Genomic DNA, 16,280 nt, shown 5'->3' with positions numbered 1-16,280 from the left:
GGGGTCATGCAGAAGAAATGTGAATAGATGTGGAAAGATAATCATATATGTAAATTAAACTGGGTTTCCAATTTGTCACAGCCCCATTTACTATTTTGAGAGAATCAGCAGATTTAATGAAAGAGGGAGGCGGTTTAATCTTTTAAGGACTGGAGAGCCTTGTTTGTCTGCACCTCAATCATTCAAGACCCCAGAACTGACAATTCATTGTGGGTATATGATCATTTATATTTATAAATGTAGCTTTATATGCTCATACTGCTCATGTGAGGACTGATGTTCACAAGTTCATGTCTATGTCTAGTTGTTGAATAGTTTGTTCAGTAGTTCTAGTTGTTGAATACTTTTTGTTCATTACAATTTATTTTTATTATTTAGAATTTTGCTTTATTAAAAAAAGTTCAGTGTTTAATTTCGTAGGATGTGTTGGAAAGTGGGAAAATATCAGTTTGGACCATGAAATCCTTCCTATTTAAAGTCAGTGAAAACATTGTCAGATTCTGTTACGACCTGTGTGGTGAAGTGGTGAATTGCTTCACTTTTGAATGTAATACTTTCTTTAATCATTGCATAGGTGAGGGAAACAATGTAAAGTATACATGGGCATAAATATGAAAGTATTGACAGAATCCAGATGCAATATCAGGTGTGTAGTATTATCAGTCACCACTAGATGGCAATGTATAGTCATATATATGTCTTATGAAGTCAGTGGTTGGGTCCATACCATACACAGGAGGCCAGAACAGGTTGGTTAGATGTCAAAGGTACATAGAAAACAAATCCTCTTATTTAGAAGATATCCTTCCATATTTATACCGCATAACATTGACTTGGGCGCCAATGAGATGCACAGTTTTGAGTCATATTTGCAAAACAAGAAAATCGAACAAACGATTAATACATAAATTAAAAGAAGTCATGTAAACTGGTCAGACAAATATGTGTTGACCTCTGTGTGAAATGCCTAAACTTTAGATAATGAAACCTGATTCACTGTTCTCATATTATTTGGCTTGTTTTGAACTGTTTTTATGATAAGCCATTACCAAACTGAATGAATGCCGTGGAGATTAGAATTCACATTAGACAAAACTTTAACTTTGCTTTACCGCTCTCTCTGTCTCCCCCGCCTTCCATCTCACTCCACAGAATGTTTTGAGTGTGTGTGTGTGTGTGTGTGTGTGTGTGTGTGTGTGTGTGTGTGCCCAAAAAAGCCTGTATAACACTGGTATGTGTGACAAAGGAGAGGGTGAGGAGAAGATGGGATCACTGGTGATTGGTGCAATGCCGTGCAGAGAGGATGGAAAGTCCGTGAGTGGCAGGTGCTATTGTGGTCTAAGTGCAGGAACCTACAGCTACAAGGTCAAAGGTCAAAGTGAAGTTGAAAGGTCAACCTTAACTCCCAGGAAGCCCACCCAGTGATAGATACAGATAAGGGGGGTCAGAGAGAGCGAGGAGACCTCAGAAATTACTGGAGGAAAAGAAAAGTGCATGAAGGAAAGAATGAGGAGTAAAGTCAGGATGCAGCGTAACTGAATTGCATTAAAAAGAAACTTGAATCAAAGACAGGCTCTAAAGAAAAGAATGGATCCAGGTGCAAACAAAAAAAAGAAAACGTCTGGAAAGGAAGGCTAAGGCAGTCGTGGGATGTGGAGACAGAGAGGTGTGGTGGAGCAGTGGTGGATGGGTAATCGCAAGATGCACTTGAATGCATGACAACACCCCTGTCTTAATGTGACGAGAAAATCACGAAGGAGGTTCTGTCCTAGGAATATTTGGCTGGATACTGAATGATCAAATTAGCTGTGTCCTCGGTGAATAAAGCTAGTTGGCTGCAGTTTCCATTGGAGCCTTCCATTGTGTTGTATCATGGGGGTTGCATGGATTTTTTTTTAAAGTTGTGTTTGGCTTTAACACACTGTTATTTCATTGAAGAGGCACAGGAATGCACACAGGAATGCCCCTCAGAGTGTTTGTTGACACTCATGACCGATCTGCTCTCAGCTGTTGACAAAGACGTTTTGTTGGGGTTCACTCGGTTCACTCCCCAGAGAAACCCGGGGAGCAGTGAGGCTGTCACAGGGGATATCGCGACATTTAAGACCTGAATGGAAATTGGGGGCCCTGGTTCTCAATGTGGCCTCGTGACCTGGATACTTGATTTGGATACTCAAATCAATTTCTGCTGTGTATTTTCCCATCTCCTTTTTTTCTTTAAATTACATACCCCTCCATCCGGCTGAATGGAGAACGATCACTTGGTGTTTTTTTTTCTTTACTCCCTTTCATCTCCATCTAGGGGACCATGAGATGTTCTTGTCCCCCCGCTTGTTGTGGGATGTGACAGCGGGGTCCATTCAGCGAGAAATTGGCTGCAATTAGTGCAATTATGCTGATTTTCACTTGTGTCCCATGCAGAACAGAGTTTTTGCTGTGCACATAGACATCCCCGGGAAACTGCTGCAAAACAAAAACCCATCAATCAACAAAGGCCTTGAATGAAAGGCTCAACTGCAGATAATACCGTGCACATTCCATAATGACAGCGTTTAGTCAGCTGTGACCTGTGTTGCGATGAGGGGCATGACATCTAGCTGCACTGATTGAGGGGGAATATGCAGTGAAGCTGGTATGAAGGGCAGAAGGCCTACATGGCAGTCGTGGACGCATAACCCTCGCATACAATAAAGGTATGTGTGAGGTTGGTTACAGAGTGTTAAACACAAAAGAGTTTAGCCCATGTCCAGGGATTCAGCAGAGGGCGAACCATCTCAACCTAAGGTACCAACTTTTCTGCTAGATGCATTTTAAGCAATCGAGAAATATCAACCATAAACCACGAAAAATCCCAACAACAAAAAGAATCATCAAATTGATAAAGAGATTTTGGTGTTTATGAGAGAAAAGACTTAATTTTTATTGTATATATATAACAGTTTTTTTTCTGTGGCTGTTTCCTATTGGATGATGACTGAGGTGAAGGTCATAGTTTACCATACTTTACATTGGTATGTCTATGTCAATATTGCCCAGAAGACTGACAAGGCGTGCATTCAACAGCATATTTCAAGGTGTGGGGCGGGGGAGCACTATCCAAAATGTAATGCATCCATTTGTTAACTTGTGGACTTTTTAAAAGGGACATTTTACGGGGGCACCACTGCCATTCATGTATCAGATGTGAAATGAGACATGCAAGCAAACATATAAACATCTCAGTCACTCACTGAAAACATGCACAATTCTTGATGGTTAAAACACAGCGCTGCTGTCTCAGTAAAAAAAGAGTTTGCACTCTTTTATGAGCTACTAATAAAAAACAAATCTTGAAAGCAGTACATACACCAATTTTCACTGATATTGTCGACAAACAAACCCCCAAAATGTGTAAGATCATATAATCATCTAAAAAAACCACACATTTTTGTTTTTAGAGCAAAATGCACATTCTTAAAAGTGTAGCACACTTATGGTGTCAACCCAGATGTTAAATAATCTCAATATGTTTGATAAATAAGGTAAACTACGAAAGGTAAAAGAGTCTTTGAGCACCTGGAAAGGGCTGCATACATTCCATGTATTATTGTTAATATCAATTTTGTAAACTGTGATTTTCTTCTTTTACACTGTGCTTTGGCAGTATTTATGATTAATAGTGGGCCAAAAATAAAAAAGAAAGAAAGAATCTGTTTCAACATGACTCTGTTCTGATTTAATATCTTGGGTTATGAATAATGTTAGACCCAGGTTAAATAGGGTCAGAGTTGGGGTTAAACACAGGGTCATGGTTATGGTTAATCTATAGAAATGCACCATCTAGATTCAAACATATTGTTACTTTTGATGTCAGTTGTGATGTAGGCTAATGCCTCTTCGCTGTGTAGCCACATTGACATAAACAAAGTGTTTTAGATGATTGTTTCTTTTGTACTTTTAATTAAGTTAAGTTACAACGCATCCCTGTCACCCCCTCTCTGATCTGTTCTTTTGCACATCTTTATGGTTCTTTGCACATTATTACAGTACTTTTGATCTGTATATATTACTATTGTAAATTTGATATTCTATATATACACTGTTTAGAGTTATATATATAATTATTCTGTTTTTCCAAATATATATATATATATATATATGTAGAATTTCCCCCTGGGATTATTAAAGTATTTCTGATTCTGGTTCTGATTTAAGCGACTCATTGTTAAATAGAGTCTAACTAGAATGACTTCAAGGCAGTTGGATTTTAAGTAAATTATTCTTGATTTTACCCCGGGGACCCTCCCGGAGAAAGCCCTTGGAGCTGGCCCCCAAGTGGCTCCGTGACCCCCGGTTTGACCCCCCTGCTCTGTGTCTGGTGCACGAGCGAGTAGAGTGTCTTTAAGACCCAGCGGAGCTCGGCAGGGAAACCCCGCGGCTTTAGTTGTTTCTACTCTCCAGAGTGTCAGCTAGTTATTTGTGGGGAGGCGCTGTAGCCATTTCGCCACATGAAAGCCCGATGAGCTGAACGACCAACATCCGAGTTGTTCGTGGAGAAGAGAAATCTGTCTTGAGGAGCCCTGCGCGCACACAGGCGCACACGAACTCGCGCGCTCAAAAAAACACGCACGGCGCACAGACACGTACACTTCCTCCTCCTCCACCGTGGAAAAGGAGAAAGAAAGAGAGAGAGAGAGGGCACGCACGAACCGCAAACTTCCAACTCTCCCATGTGGAAAGCGGAGAGGTTTGAGGATAAGACATATTCTTCCCCCCTCCCTCCCTCTCTTTCTCTCTCTTTAAGTGTTTTTGCCCGGATAGTTGTGTGTCTATGAGAGTCTTGCTCGGCGAGAAGAGAAGTTTGGTTCTTTGCCTGGTCGGCTGAGGCGGAGGAGGAGGAGAAGAGTCGGGTTAAAAGTGGGGGAAGATGGTCCGCAACGCCGCTTGGAGAAGAAGCTTGCTGTGCGTCCTGGCGCTCTGTCTCAGCTTTGCGTCCCCGCCGTGCTATGCTCGGATATACACCAACCACTGGGCAGTCAGGATAGCCGGTGGACCCGATGTGGCCGAGCGGATAGCGGATAAATATGGCTATAGGAACATGGGACAGGTAGGTCGCCTGTTGCATTAAAAGTGTGACTTTGTCATTAATTGTTTGTGACAACTCTCAAAAGTCGAGCATGCCATGTTGATTGTTATCCCTTCACCAGTAGACAAACAATACGAACTCAAACGTCAAGTGGCGTGGCGTGAAGTCCACGAACCTTCCCTGTGATTCTCCAACTCTGTAGCTCTCTTGTCTCTCAGACCAGGAGAGAGAAACAAATAAAGAAGACCAAGAGGAGCAGGATGGCACAACAGGTGCCTCCTTCCTCACTGTGTTCAGTTTGCTGGTTGGAGCCACAGGGAGCTCACCATCAGCCTCACAGCAACAAGAGTCTCATGTGGTTGGTCTTTTTGACACACAAGTGAGACACCGATAGTGCTGTTTGGTTTGTGGTCTTGGCATCGACATCAAAAGGTCACACAGTTTCTCATCTTTGTCCCTTTTAAAAACTGTAATATTGTATTGGTGCATATAAGATACCTCCCTGGACCAGTCCTGCTTTACTTGGCAACGTTAGCTTTTTATTTTAAAAACTTGGCAGTGTTTTACATGACATATTATTACACAGAGGAAGAGATGGAAATGTGTGTGCTGCACTCCTTCTGTGAGTGTAATCTCGCTCAACCCATAACTAGGCCAACTGGGTCAGCTGTTAGAAATCAGCACTGTTGAGCTCTGCTTGTTCTTTAGTAGATGCTCCCATACCTTTTTTTGTCAGTATTCACAAATCCACAGAGGGAAGTTGTTTTCTTCATTTCTTGTGTAATAATGAAGCATCACTACGAAAGAACTGTTAAAATAACTATGTCACTGTTTCACTGGAAAACACTGAAGCAATATTTTACATCTTGCATTTTTTTAAATGACCAAGCATAATGCAGGCATCTAGAGTGCAAGACCCTACAATTTTTATAACATCTGACACTCAAGGTCAAATGTAGGGGCAATGCTTAGCATAGTCTAAAATAAATCCCACACAGTTGTAAAGAATATACAGAACGGAAACACTTCTGTCTCTCTTCACATCTTGGTATTTTCTTAATCACGGAAGTCTTCACAGGTCCAGGAGGGCTTTAACCGATCACCTAAAATTTGTTTTGACGAAGTTTAAAGGGAACTCCTATGTCCCTTTTGTGGACAAAAGAAATACACCACACAAACACGGACCCCACACATACTTAAGAGTACCGTGACCAAAATACGTGGGTTGTTCAAGCCTGAACTTGCCAGCGCTCGACGCAAAGACAGCGTGGAACAGAGGGGGGCATTCTGACAGGTTGTTGTGGGGTAGCCTAGTCAACAGCTATTGAACCCCCCTCTTCCTCCTCGCCTTGTCCAGCCTGCCCACCCACTATACTCCCCAGAGAGCAGGCCTTAATGGCCTCGTTTATCCCCTCTCTTTGACGGGAACTAATGTGTGGAGTCCCCCCCCCCCCCTTTTCCATACCAGCCCCCCATAGGAATTCCCCTGTGGAGTGCAGTGTCGGCCCCAACCCCCACCATTCGCCCTAATTTCCATCTCAATATGGAGCGTTCATTGGACTTTGACACCTTATAGACAAGAGTTTTACTTCACTTCCTGGTTTTGGGGTCAGCTGAAAGCAGCTCCTATGAGAGCGATAACAGCACACTCTGGTTTCCTAATGTGAACTTTGACATCCCATCATCAACCCCCTCCTTCTATATGCATGTATATGGAGAATGAAATTAAACTTATCAAGTAAAATGACTTATTGCAAGTTTTTCTTTGCAGTTTGATGCTCCTGTAGATTCCAAAGAGATACACTATAAGTGTTTTTTCAATTAAACGCGGATTATTTACAAGGATTGGACTGTTTGTGATAATTGATTTGGGGCTATGATGGCGAAATGAGAAGAGTTTTTATGTTGTGAAGGAAAGAAAAGTAGTTAAAGAGAGGAAAAAAGGGGGATGGGTAGGGAAAACATGTGACAGAGGGACAATATAGTCTTCTTAACAGGGGTGGAAATAGGAGAACAGACAAAGATAACCACACACTAGGAGATGGAGGGAGGAGGGAGCGAAAGAAGGGACGATAGATGGACGGATGGATGAAAAGAGTTGGCATGGAGTGAGAGAGCACCTCGTTGGGGAATTCTGGGTAATCCTCTTAACCATGGAGCCCCCTTCCCAGACTAAGACAGTGGCCCAAATTGAGTCTAAATCAGCTGACAAGACCCTTGATGTGGAGATCTGTTCCAACTGTTGTTTTGAAGAGATGGGAGAGGACTTGGAGCCGTTTAAAGGGAGGTTGACGATCCGTAGCCAGACATGTTTCATCAATAAGAAGTTATGAGATTATTTAAGCAGGTTGTACTGATACCTCAGTTCTTAAAAGCTAACAGGGTGTTCTTGAATGAGTGAGTGAGGTATTTTGTTGAAAATACCTCACTCATGCTGATCATTTTTATCTTATCTAATCATCCAGTGTCAGCTCACTCCTATATGAATTTTGGATGAGTATTGTATCACTAGTTGTTTCGCTGACTGATGTCACTTCAACAATGTAGCTATAAGACTGCGGCAACTACACCGTGTATCAATTTAGAAGATTTAAGCTTTTTTTTGTTTGCAATGGCAGAATCCTGATTTGCATGGGTGCTCTCATCTTGTTGTGTGATGCTCATTCCTTTGTTTTATGTTGACAACAAGCAAGTATCTGAAGAGAACTTATTCAGGCAAAACTTGGAACTTGTAGTTTTGGGTTTGGGATGGTCTGACCCAGCGATGACACACTCAGAATAGTTTACATGGGATTAATCTATCACCTTTTCAGCAATTTCCGGCAGGATTCTGTACCTAGTGACATGAGCTGTTTTTACATATGAACCCTGGTCAATGTCAGGAGAAGCAGGTGTGGAGTTTCTTTCACACGTGTAGCGTAGCATGAGTCTCCGTCTCAGTTGTGTTCTCACTGGAAATGCTCTTTTTGGTTTAGGCGAGGGTGGGCACAGATGGAGCCAGTTCTTAATTTGGTCACAAACAACAGAGTCTCTTGCCGTTCTTTGAATCTGTCTGATGAGTTTGGTGTCCTTACTGACAGAATTTCCCAAATATCATCATCTCTCCAGTTAGACATTCTGGTTGGCGTCTTTGTTTAAATCAACATTCTTCTGCTCTGTTGGTTTGTTTTCTTATGCTGTTAGCAGCAGCATGATATAAAAATCATCAACACGCCCCTCGCTCTCCGTAAATACCCTGCTGTATTCATAAATGAGCCCATTGGGAGATTAGCCAGTGTTTGTACTACAGAGCTGGCAGGGTATTTGATGCCGGATCCAACTGAATCTGACATTTTTATTTTCACGTACAGCCCTTCTGGGTAAAATCTAGATAATTTCACAATTGCAGTGCACGTGTGAAAGGGGCTATGAAAGTGTTAATGCATCCAGTGAAAAAAGTCTGTGATGCAAGACATCCTGAGTCACTGTCGTACAAGCAGTTTCGCTTCACAAATTAGTTACAACATATTTCCCAGTAAGCAAAGGTTCTGCTGAGGTTGTGATTTCCCATGTGGTTTATTGAATCAAAATGAATGCAACTACATGACCCATGCATGTCCATCTGATCATGCTGTCATACCAGGAACAACTCAAGCCAAAAGTTCAAGAAACTGCATATCGAGTTATAACCGTAGACTTAAAATATGGACGTAGTCTCTGTGACATCACCCAAAGGTTTCTAAAGAGCCGATGTGAAGCTCAAAGTGTTTGTTTGGCGCCAAAAATGGACAAAGACATAGAGCTGAGGTGGGCCGAATGAAGCCTACATTCTCAGCTCGCCACCTGTGAAGGCACTCAACTGTCACTCAAAGATTTCAGCCCTTAATTATACAGAAGCCTTAATATAATTTAAACAGATGAGCTATAAATAAATTCACACCCTGTACAGTTGTCTGCATGTTGTAAATATGTTTATTTCTGCTGTTAGTTTGAGTTAGGCATGTTAACTATGGTGTTCTATGTGGATTTCCAGCCTCAGGTGACCATTTGATGAACTAAAGCTTTTGACTTTTGCATTTGCATTGCCTTCATTTTTTCAGCCCCAGAGGTTGCTGCTTGAGTGTAACCTGAAGAGGTGTCTAAGTTATTATAAAGGTTGTAAATTTAAAAAAGTCACTTTTTTTGTTGTTGCAAAAGACAGACTGTAGATGGCTTTAAAAAGAGCAGTGCAGCAGAAGTTTAGATTTGACTTTTGATTCTGTGCGTAGAGCTTTTCCAGCAGCTCCCCATATGCACACACTGGAGGGAAGGGTGGCCTGCTAATGGCAGTGCAGATGTTGGGTAGATTAAATAGGCAGTGGAAGCACGATATGTTGAGACCTGTTTACACTATGACAGGCATCTAAAGTGGTAGCCACCTATTATGGAAGCACATTTTGTTAGTATGTAGAATGCTTTTAAATCTGATGTGTGCTGCGTGTTTAGCCAATGTTCAGCTTTTGCTGAAATGTGATCCAGAGAGGCCTATTGGCACTTTCTTGTTTCTCATTTTATCAGTCTGGAGGTTTGTAGACCGGCGTATTTGCACGAGCATTGAGCTGAAAGCTGATCTAATGAGTTCTGTGGTGATGAAGCTCAGCCATGGATCAGTGACGCACCACAGAACCTTTGGCAGCCATGACAGTTTGATCATCCGAGGGATTGTATGGTCTTTATCAATTATTAAAACTAATCACCGACCGTGTCTGTCTGCTGATCCTCTGTCCTCCTCATCTCTCTGTCACTCAAAGTCTGTGTCTATGGACATTCGTCTGACTTTCTGAGTCTTTCTCTTTCTGTCTTTTTTTTGTCGATTTTTGTGTCTCAAAATTTAGTCCATGTTACTTTGTCTTTGTCTTTTTCTATCTATCAAGACTTCAACCAAATGTTATGTATAATACACAGAAAAAATATGTACATTAACATAACAACATAGAAAACTGTAACTTTACTTCTTTACGAGAAGGAACTTATCTAAGAGCGCTAAAGTGCTCAGTCACTCACAACAGGAGTTTATCCTATTCATTAGCGACTGGGACAAACTCGATGTGCCTGATATCTTTCATCTGTTGAATACAAACATCTACAAATATAAAAATGCCAGAGCCGTAACCCCTGATAATTGAAAGGAGAGTGTTGCAGAAAAAAAATATTGTTTACACTAATGAGTTATGGTGAACTAGAAATGGAATAAATAGATACATTTCTTAAATTGTGTGTTGCAGATTGGGGATCTCAAAGACCACTATCACTTCTTCCATAGCCGGACCATCAAGCGGTCGACTTTGTCCAGCCGCGGTCGCCATAGTTTCATCTCCATGGAGCCCAAGGTAAGCCTGTTGTATTGTTTTGTGAATACTAAAGTTTGCTTAGTTGTCAAAATGAAGGGAAGGGAAGGGACCTTGATTTACGATTACTTTGTCAAACTAGTAGTGACATACAGTAAACATTTTGAAGGAGACAATTTGAAGACATCTTGCCAAATTTCCCCACATTTGCTGATTTCTTCATGTGTGTTCATTTGTTTAATAATGGTATATTTTTTTCATGAAAACAACACAAAAGCCATACGAATGTGTGGAATACACTCTATTTTCTTATTGTTGCTGTTGCAGATAAGACACAAATAGGTTGATGCAGGGACAAAGTGTTCACGAGGATAGGCAGGGGCACCGGCAGGATTTTTATTTCATAGTACGCACGCAAGAACGGCCCGCCCACTTGTATTCTACTGTTGATGTCTTGGTTACCACACACGCACTTACGCAGTCTACTCAGAGAGTGTGTGAGTGAGTGAGCGAGAGAGAGATTGATTGACTAACAACACCACAAAGCTCCTTAAATAGCCTACTGTACGCATTTCAAATACCAGCCAACAGACGAGGTTTCCATAATTTCAAAATTGCAGCTATCATACAGTAGCTAATATTTGCAGAAGAGTTATACCAAATACACCACACTCAGCCAGGACCAAATCAAACTTGTAGAACAGTGACACACAAAGTATTTATTTGCAGTTCTGCACATACATGCTCACTGTAATGTTCCACTCATTAGTCAGTGACAAGAGTAAAGTTCTGACACGACCCAGTTTGTCTATATATATTTGTATATGCACTGTGCATTCATGATTACAGTGCCTCAGAGGACAAGAACTTTTACACTGCAGGAAAATCAGTTTTCCTGACATTTCATGCTGTACTGATCATAGTCCTGACAAATGAAAAGAGAACTGTTCTGCTACTTTTCTATTCCACATACCCAGCAACTTCAGGTCTGATGGATAGGTTTAGAGGATGCTGTTAAACATTAAATTAATTAATTAATATAATGTTCCTTGAAATAAAAAGAGGTAACAACTTCTAAACGCTGCTTCATCACACCCCACATTCTGAAAAGAGTTGCACAAATCAAAAAACATGCTGCTGAATTTGCCATTTATTTCTTGTTTGTTCTTCCGCAATACTCACTTTTAAAGGAAAACTCATCCTTAGCCAATGGGTGTAACTGAAAACAGAATTTTATAAAAATTTTCAACACATTAATTTTCTTTTGTCACCCTTATTTTTCTGTGAAATATGTTCAGAAATGACATCATCCTTTCGGACAAGGTGGTGTCCCAGAAAGAAGGATAAGCCAGTTCATTTCTAGTTTGAATATTATATATGTATATTATTCAGAGATTCTAGATTTTCCATTTCAAGTATGTGGCTCTTAGGATATCCCTGTTATCAAACACAAGTTAGAAAGTCGCTGATTGTTATCATGGCAGCTGACTCCCTGAAACTAACCTGTTCCGTGGAACGTTAACTTGATCTTAACCAGAGGGACCAGGCTGTGTTTCCGACCTGACCTCTCAACCAGTGGGCAGAACTGGTCAAACCCGAGTGAAAGAGTTTATTTAAAAAAAATCATTAATTTCATTCATACTTTAATTTCTACTTCACCAAGGTTCGGATTGCCTTATAAAATGTAGACTTTATAGAGATTGTAGAAGCTACGATAACGTGGCCTGATTGCTGCATTGTTGCCCTGTGAAGTGTGTGTGTGCCATTTTGTTGTGTGTGTCGTTTGAGAACAAAAGCTGTAAAAATGTCAGAGGAACTGAAATTCCAGCCTTATATTCGGCTAAAAAGCGCTTCAGTCGGCAGCGTGGGAGCAGGATGAATATCCAATTTGCAAAGCGTGCCGTCAAAGAGTGACTGCTATGGAAATGTGAAATTTGTTCCAACATCTTCTAGATAAGCATTCATCCCTTTATGCCCAAGTCAAGGTAAAAAAAAAAACGTTACTCGCTGATGGAAGGCTAGGTAGCTTAAACACAGCTGGTAGTTCACCGTTTACTTTCTGAATCTTGTGGGGATATGTACCTGGACGTAACTTCAGTTCTATGCGTAAAGGACCCTCTATTTTCATGTTTTATGTGCAGGATCAAAAGAATGCTTGCTTGTCTTTTTCCTTCCATTGTGTCAAATAATAAATTCCCTGATTAATAATTGTGAAAACCGTGATATTTCCTCTGACACTGATTGTGACATAAAAATCTCATACCATGACGTCACAAATAGGGATTCAAAGCATCTTAATCAGCTGTACAATGTTTTTTTGTGTGCGATTCGGCGTTTGACCTAAGGTAAACCCTTACTCTTGTCCTGTCAGTGCTCCTCTCATCACTGCACCAGGTCATCAAGCCCTGGCTGCATTATTAATGAAGCCTGAACCTCTCCTCACTCCGAACTTCATCAAACAATGGGAGCATATGATGTAGCTATTTTCCTTTGTTGAGATGAATGTGTATCGAGCGCTTAAGTAGATGGCTTCAAATGGGATTCGAGGACAAGACAGTTTGTGGAAATTACTCATTCTTGTCATGTGAGATACTCATTCTCCTAGAATATTTTTGTTATGCTTGTACCCGACTCAAACTTTACTTGTTGATGTCAGCCTGTTTGATGAAGCGGGTTGCTTTATCAAACAGGCTGGGACCTGACCCTAAGAAAACAAGATGATACTCCCCAGATCCATTACAGTGAAACTTAAAATATCCCATTCATGTCAGTTTGGAAAAATATGGACTTTTTTTTGGAGATTCAGGGATTTCATCCAACAGCAATGGCTTTGTGTGTGTATGTGTTTTGAACAGATGATTCAAGGGCATGCAGGTTTGTTGTATCTGTGCATGCGCTTGACTGCTGAGGAATGATGGGATTATAAAAGGAAAGAATGAAATGGGAAGAAGAGAACAGAAGTAGTAAGCGAAACAAAAAGAAAAGATAACACCGTGGCTGTCACTTTCTGTTATCCACTTATCTTGTTGTCCTCTATCTCCTTGTTTCTTTTCAATTCTCTTTCCTTTCTCTACTCTTGTTTGGTCCACTCAGCTTGTTTTGTCCACCTGCTGTCCTTACCTGTCATTTCTTTTCTTTTCTCTTCCTCAGACTCCCTCTCCTACCTTCTTTTATCACTGTTGCTTTTAGCATGCTCTTCTCCCTCCTTCTGTCTTTGGTTCTCGTGCACTCTGGGGCCTGACATTGTGCCATGGTGGAGGAAGGTTTGTGTCCTGATGCCAGCTGGCTGGGAGACTGAGATTTTAGAGGACTAGATCAGAGAAGAAAGGTTAAAGGAGAGAAAAAGGAGCTACTACAACAGAATGGGAGTGAAGCGCTGAAGAGAGACTAGAAGAGGGGAAAGATGGATTAGAGAAACCATATAAAGGAAAAGTAATGGATCTGTTGGTGTTTCCCTCTGACTCGTTATTCTTTCAGCGTAATCTGTGACCTGTCTGTGGGTTTGGGATCAACATGACGGCGAGTTTGGCACCAGCGTAGTCTGGCATACTGCTAATGATGTTTTGCAATCAGGTTTTGTAATAATGACAACGTGTGTGTTTGTGTGTGAGTGAGTCAGATGGGTGTAGCGGTGCCATGAAAGGCGCACCCTGCCATCCACAATACTCACTGGCACGCATGTTACCATGGTGATATAGCACCGCACAGATTACTGCTTTATGGCATCCGCCTAACTGCAGTGTCACTTGCCTCTCAGGTCAAAGACCACTTATTTTTCCAGGCTGGTGAATTACTCTGCCAAGGCCACTGGCCGGGTGAGTGTGTGTGTGTTCATTTTGATAGTAGCACGTCTCTAACCGTTAAGTTTTCCTAAAGGCTCCACAAGATTTATAGTGTCTTGCAGGTTTATTATCGATGTTTATCAGTATTTCTGGCAGGCAGAGAAAGCTTACTTTATCAAATGAGCAATTGTCACATTCCAACAAGACAATAGAACAGTTTGTACTCTTTAGGTATTGTAATATTACTGCAAAAGAACTGAAAAAAAAAACAGTTGCATCAAATACACATTGGAAGTTCATATATAGCTTCCCCTTTGTGGATTAAATCCCTGTAAATCACTTTGAGGGAGACGAAGTGCTGCAGTGCCAATTAAAACGGCATATACAAACCTGTTAGTGAGGAGAGGCTTGCACCTTGCACGGCTGTGCTGACTCATTCATATTGGGAGTTCCAAGAGAACTTGGACAGCCACAGAGTTTTTTTCTCGTTGCTCTGCACTGTTATTAGTTTTTAGTGTGAAATGACTTCAAGTATACTCGGTCTGCTTTGTCTGAAATCTATTTCCAGCCATTTCAAGTTTACTGTAAACAACAATTAGTATACTACAGTGGTTGTTTCTCTTTTTTATAATGTCCCTTTGAAGTCTGTGCAGACATAAGTTGAGAGAAACAACTGCTGACTGTCTGCCCACGGCGTTCTGTTGCAGGAGCGTGGTGTTTCCAGACAGTTTTTACTTGGCAAGACACTTCTGAAGTCACTTATCCGGGCATGTGCAGGAAAATGGAGAGCCAGGTGTGGTGCGCAGCTGAATCCTTGCCGGGATGTACTGATATGCAGAATGGCTGTGACGCAAAAACTGAGGGGTTTTGGCGACACAGCCATTTGCAGGGTACTACAAGTCATGCCACAGTAAAACTACTTGAATGAGCAGTTGAAGTCTGCTGAATATTTACCCAGTGGCTTTTATTCACCATCCAACTGCCTTTAGAAATCACTGTATTCATCAACATGTGTAGCTTGTATACCTGTCAAGACCTTAGGCGTAATTTTAACACACAGAGGTACTATATGAGCCTCCACACAGTCTCAGGAGCAGATTTCCATAAAGCCAAGATGCTTTTGGGGACATTCTGCCATTGACTCCTGATTCAGTTTTTGCCTTGAATTTGTTTAACAGATGAACCATTATGGAGTGGACGCCTTGAGAGGAGCACCTACAGCTGGCCAGCACCGCACCGCAGGGCTCAAACCGCCTGTGAAAAGATGTGCAACTGTGGGCTGTGTTTGGGCTGAGGCTCTGAATTGCACTTAAGAGATCAGTAGAACTGGCTTCTCGTGTCAGTCCAAAGGTTGTTGTGGGTGTTCTGCTACACTAGCCTTTGACCTTTTCTAAAACTCCCAGCTTTCAGTTCTTTTGCCTGCAACTCAAACAGCTTCTCAATAACAGCAGTGAAAGTGGATCAATTTGTTCCCATTTGTTCTATTGAAGTGAACTCTTCCCCAGTTTCCCCTGGTTACTGACCCAGCCAGCAAGAGCCACCTGCAAACCCTTACAGAGAGAGTGAATGAGAGCGAGAGAGAGGAGGGAGGAAGGGGGTTGGAATGGGAACGAGAGAGACAGACCGGCAATCTCAAAGAAAAATGGGCATCTGTGGAGAAAAAAAGACCTGAAATGCATCGAAGGAGAGGCGGCGAGAAAGAAGCAGATGAAGGAGAGATGTGAAAAGTAAAAGTGTGAGTTGGAAGAGGGAGAAAAGCAAAAAAAAAAATCAGGGTGACGGAGCGGTACAGGTGGTAGAAGATCATTCCTCTGCTCCACCAACCTAGAGTTAAAAAAATTGAGCAGATCCAATCGTCATGCCTCAAAGCCTGCCAGCAAATGTCTACAAAAACAAAGGCAGTGATACATGGGCAAGTTTTAGAGGCAGTAATAAAGGCCGATAAGTCTTTGTTTGAAACGTGACACAATTGAAGCAGATTAGCGCGCAGGCTGTTACCAGCCAGTGATTTTTAGCAGAGATAACAAAGGATGGCATTGCCCTTGATTGCTTTACAAAAACTGTTGAATTCCATTTATCTGCCTCTCGTAACTTGCAAATATAGGACAAAAGTGTATTTTTAAAAGA

At 41.5% G+C, this 16,280-nt stretch overlaps 1 protein-coding gene across 2 annotated transcripts in view; it reads left to right on the top strand.

Moving 5' to 3' along the window:
* The first annotated feature begins 4,471 nt into the window (after positions 1-4,471).
* Positions 4,472-16,280, top strand: part of pcsk5b (proprotein convertase subtilisin/kexin type 5b) — a 57,456-nt gene continuing 45,647 nt past the window's right edge. For both annotated transcript variants that reach the window (XM_083912978.1, XM_083912977.1), the window contains exons 1-2: positions 4,472-5,086; positions 10,309-10,413. In XM_083912978.1, coding sequence (XP_083769104.1) covers positions 4,907-5,086; positions 10,309-10,413 — 285 coding nt within the window. In that variant the 5' untranslated portion in view covers positions 4,472-4,906. The remainder of the gene's footprint in view (positions 5,087-10,308; positions 10,414-16,280) is intronic.

The sequence above is a fragment of the Echiichthys vipera genome, assembly GCF_963691815.1.
Source record: "Echiichthys vipera genome assembly, chromosome: 4".
Taxonomy (NCBI): Eukaryota; Metazoa; Chordata; class Actinopteri; order Perciformes; family Trachinidae; genus Echiichthys; species Echiichthys vipera.
Note: the sequence above shows the minus strand (reverse complement) of the source record. Positions and strands in the feature narration are given on the sequence as shown.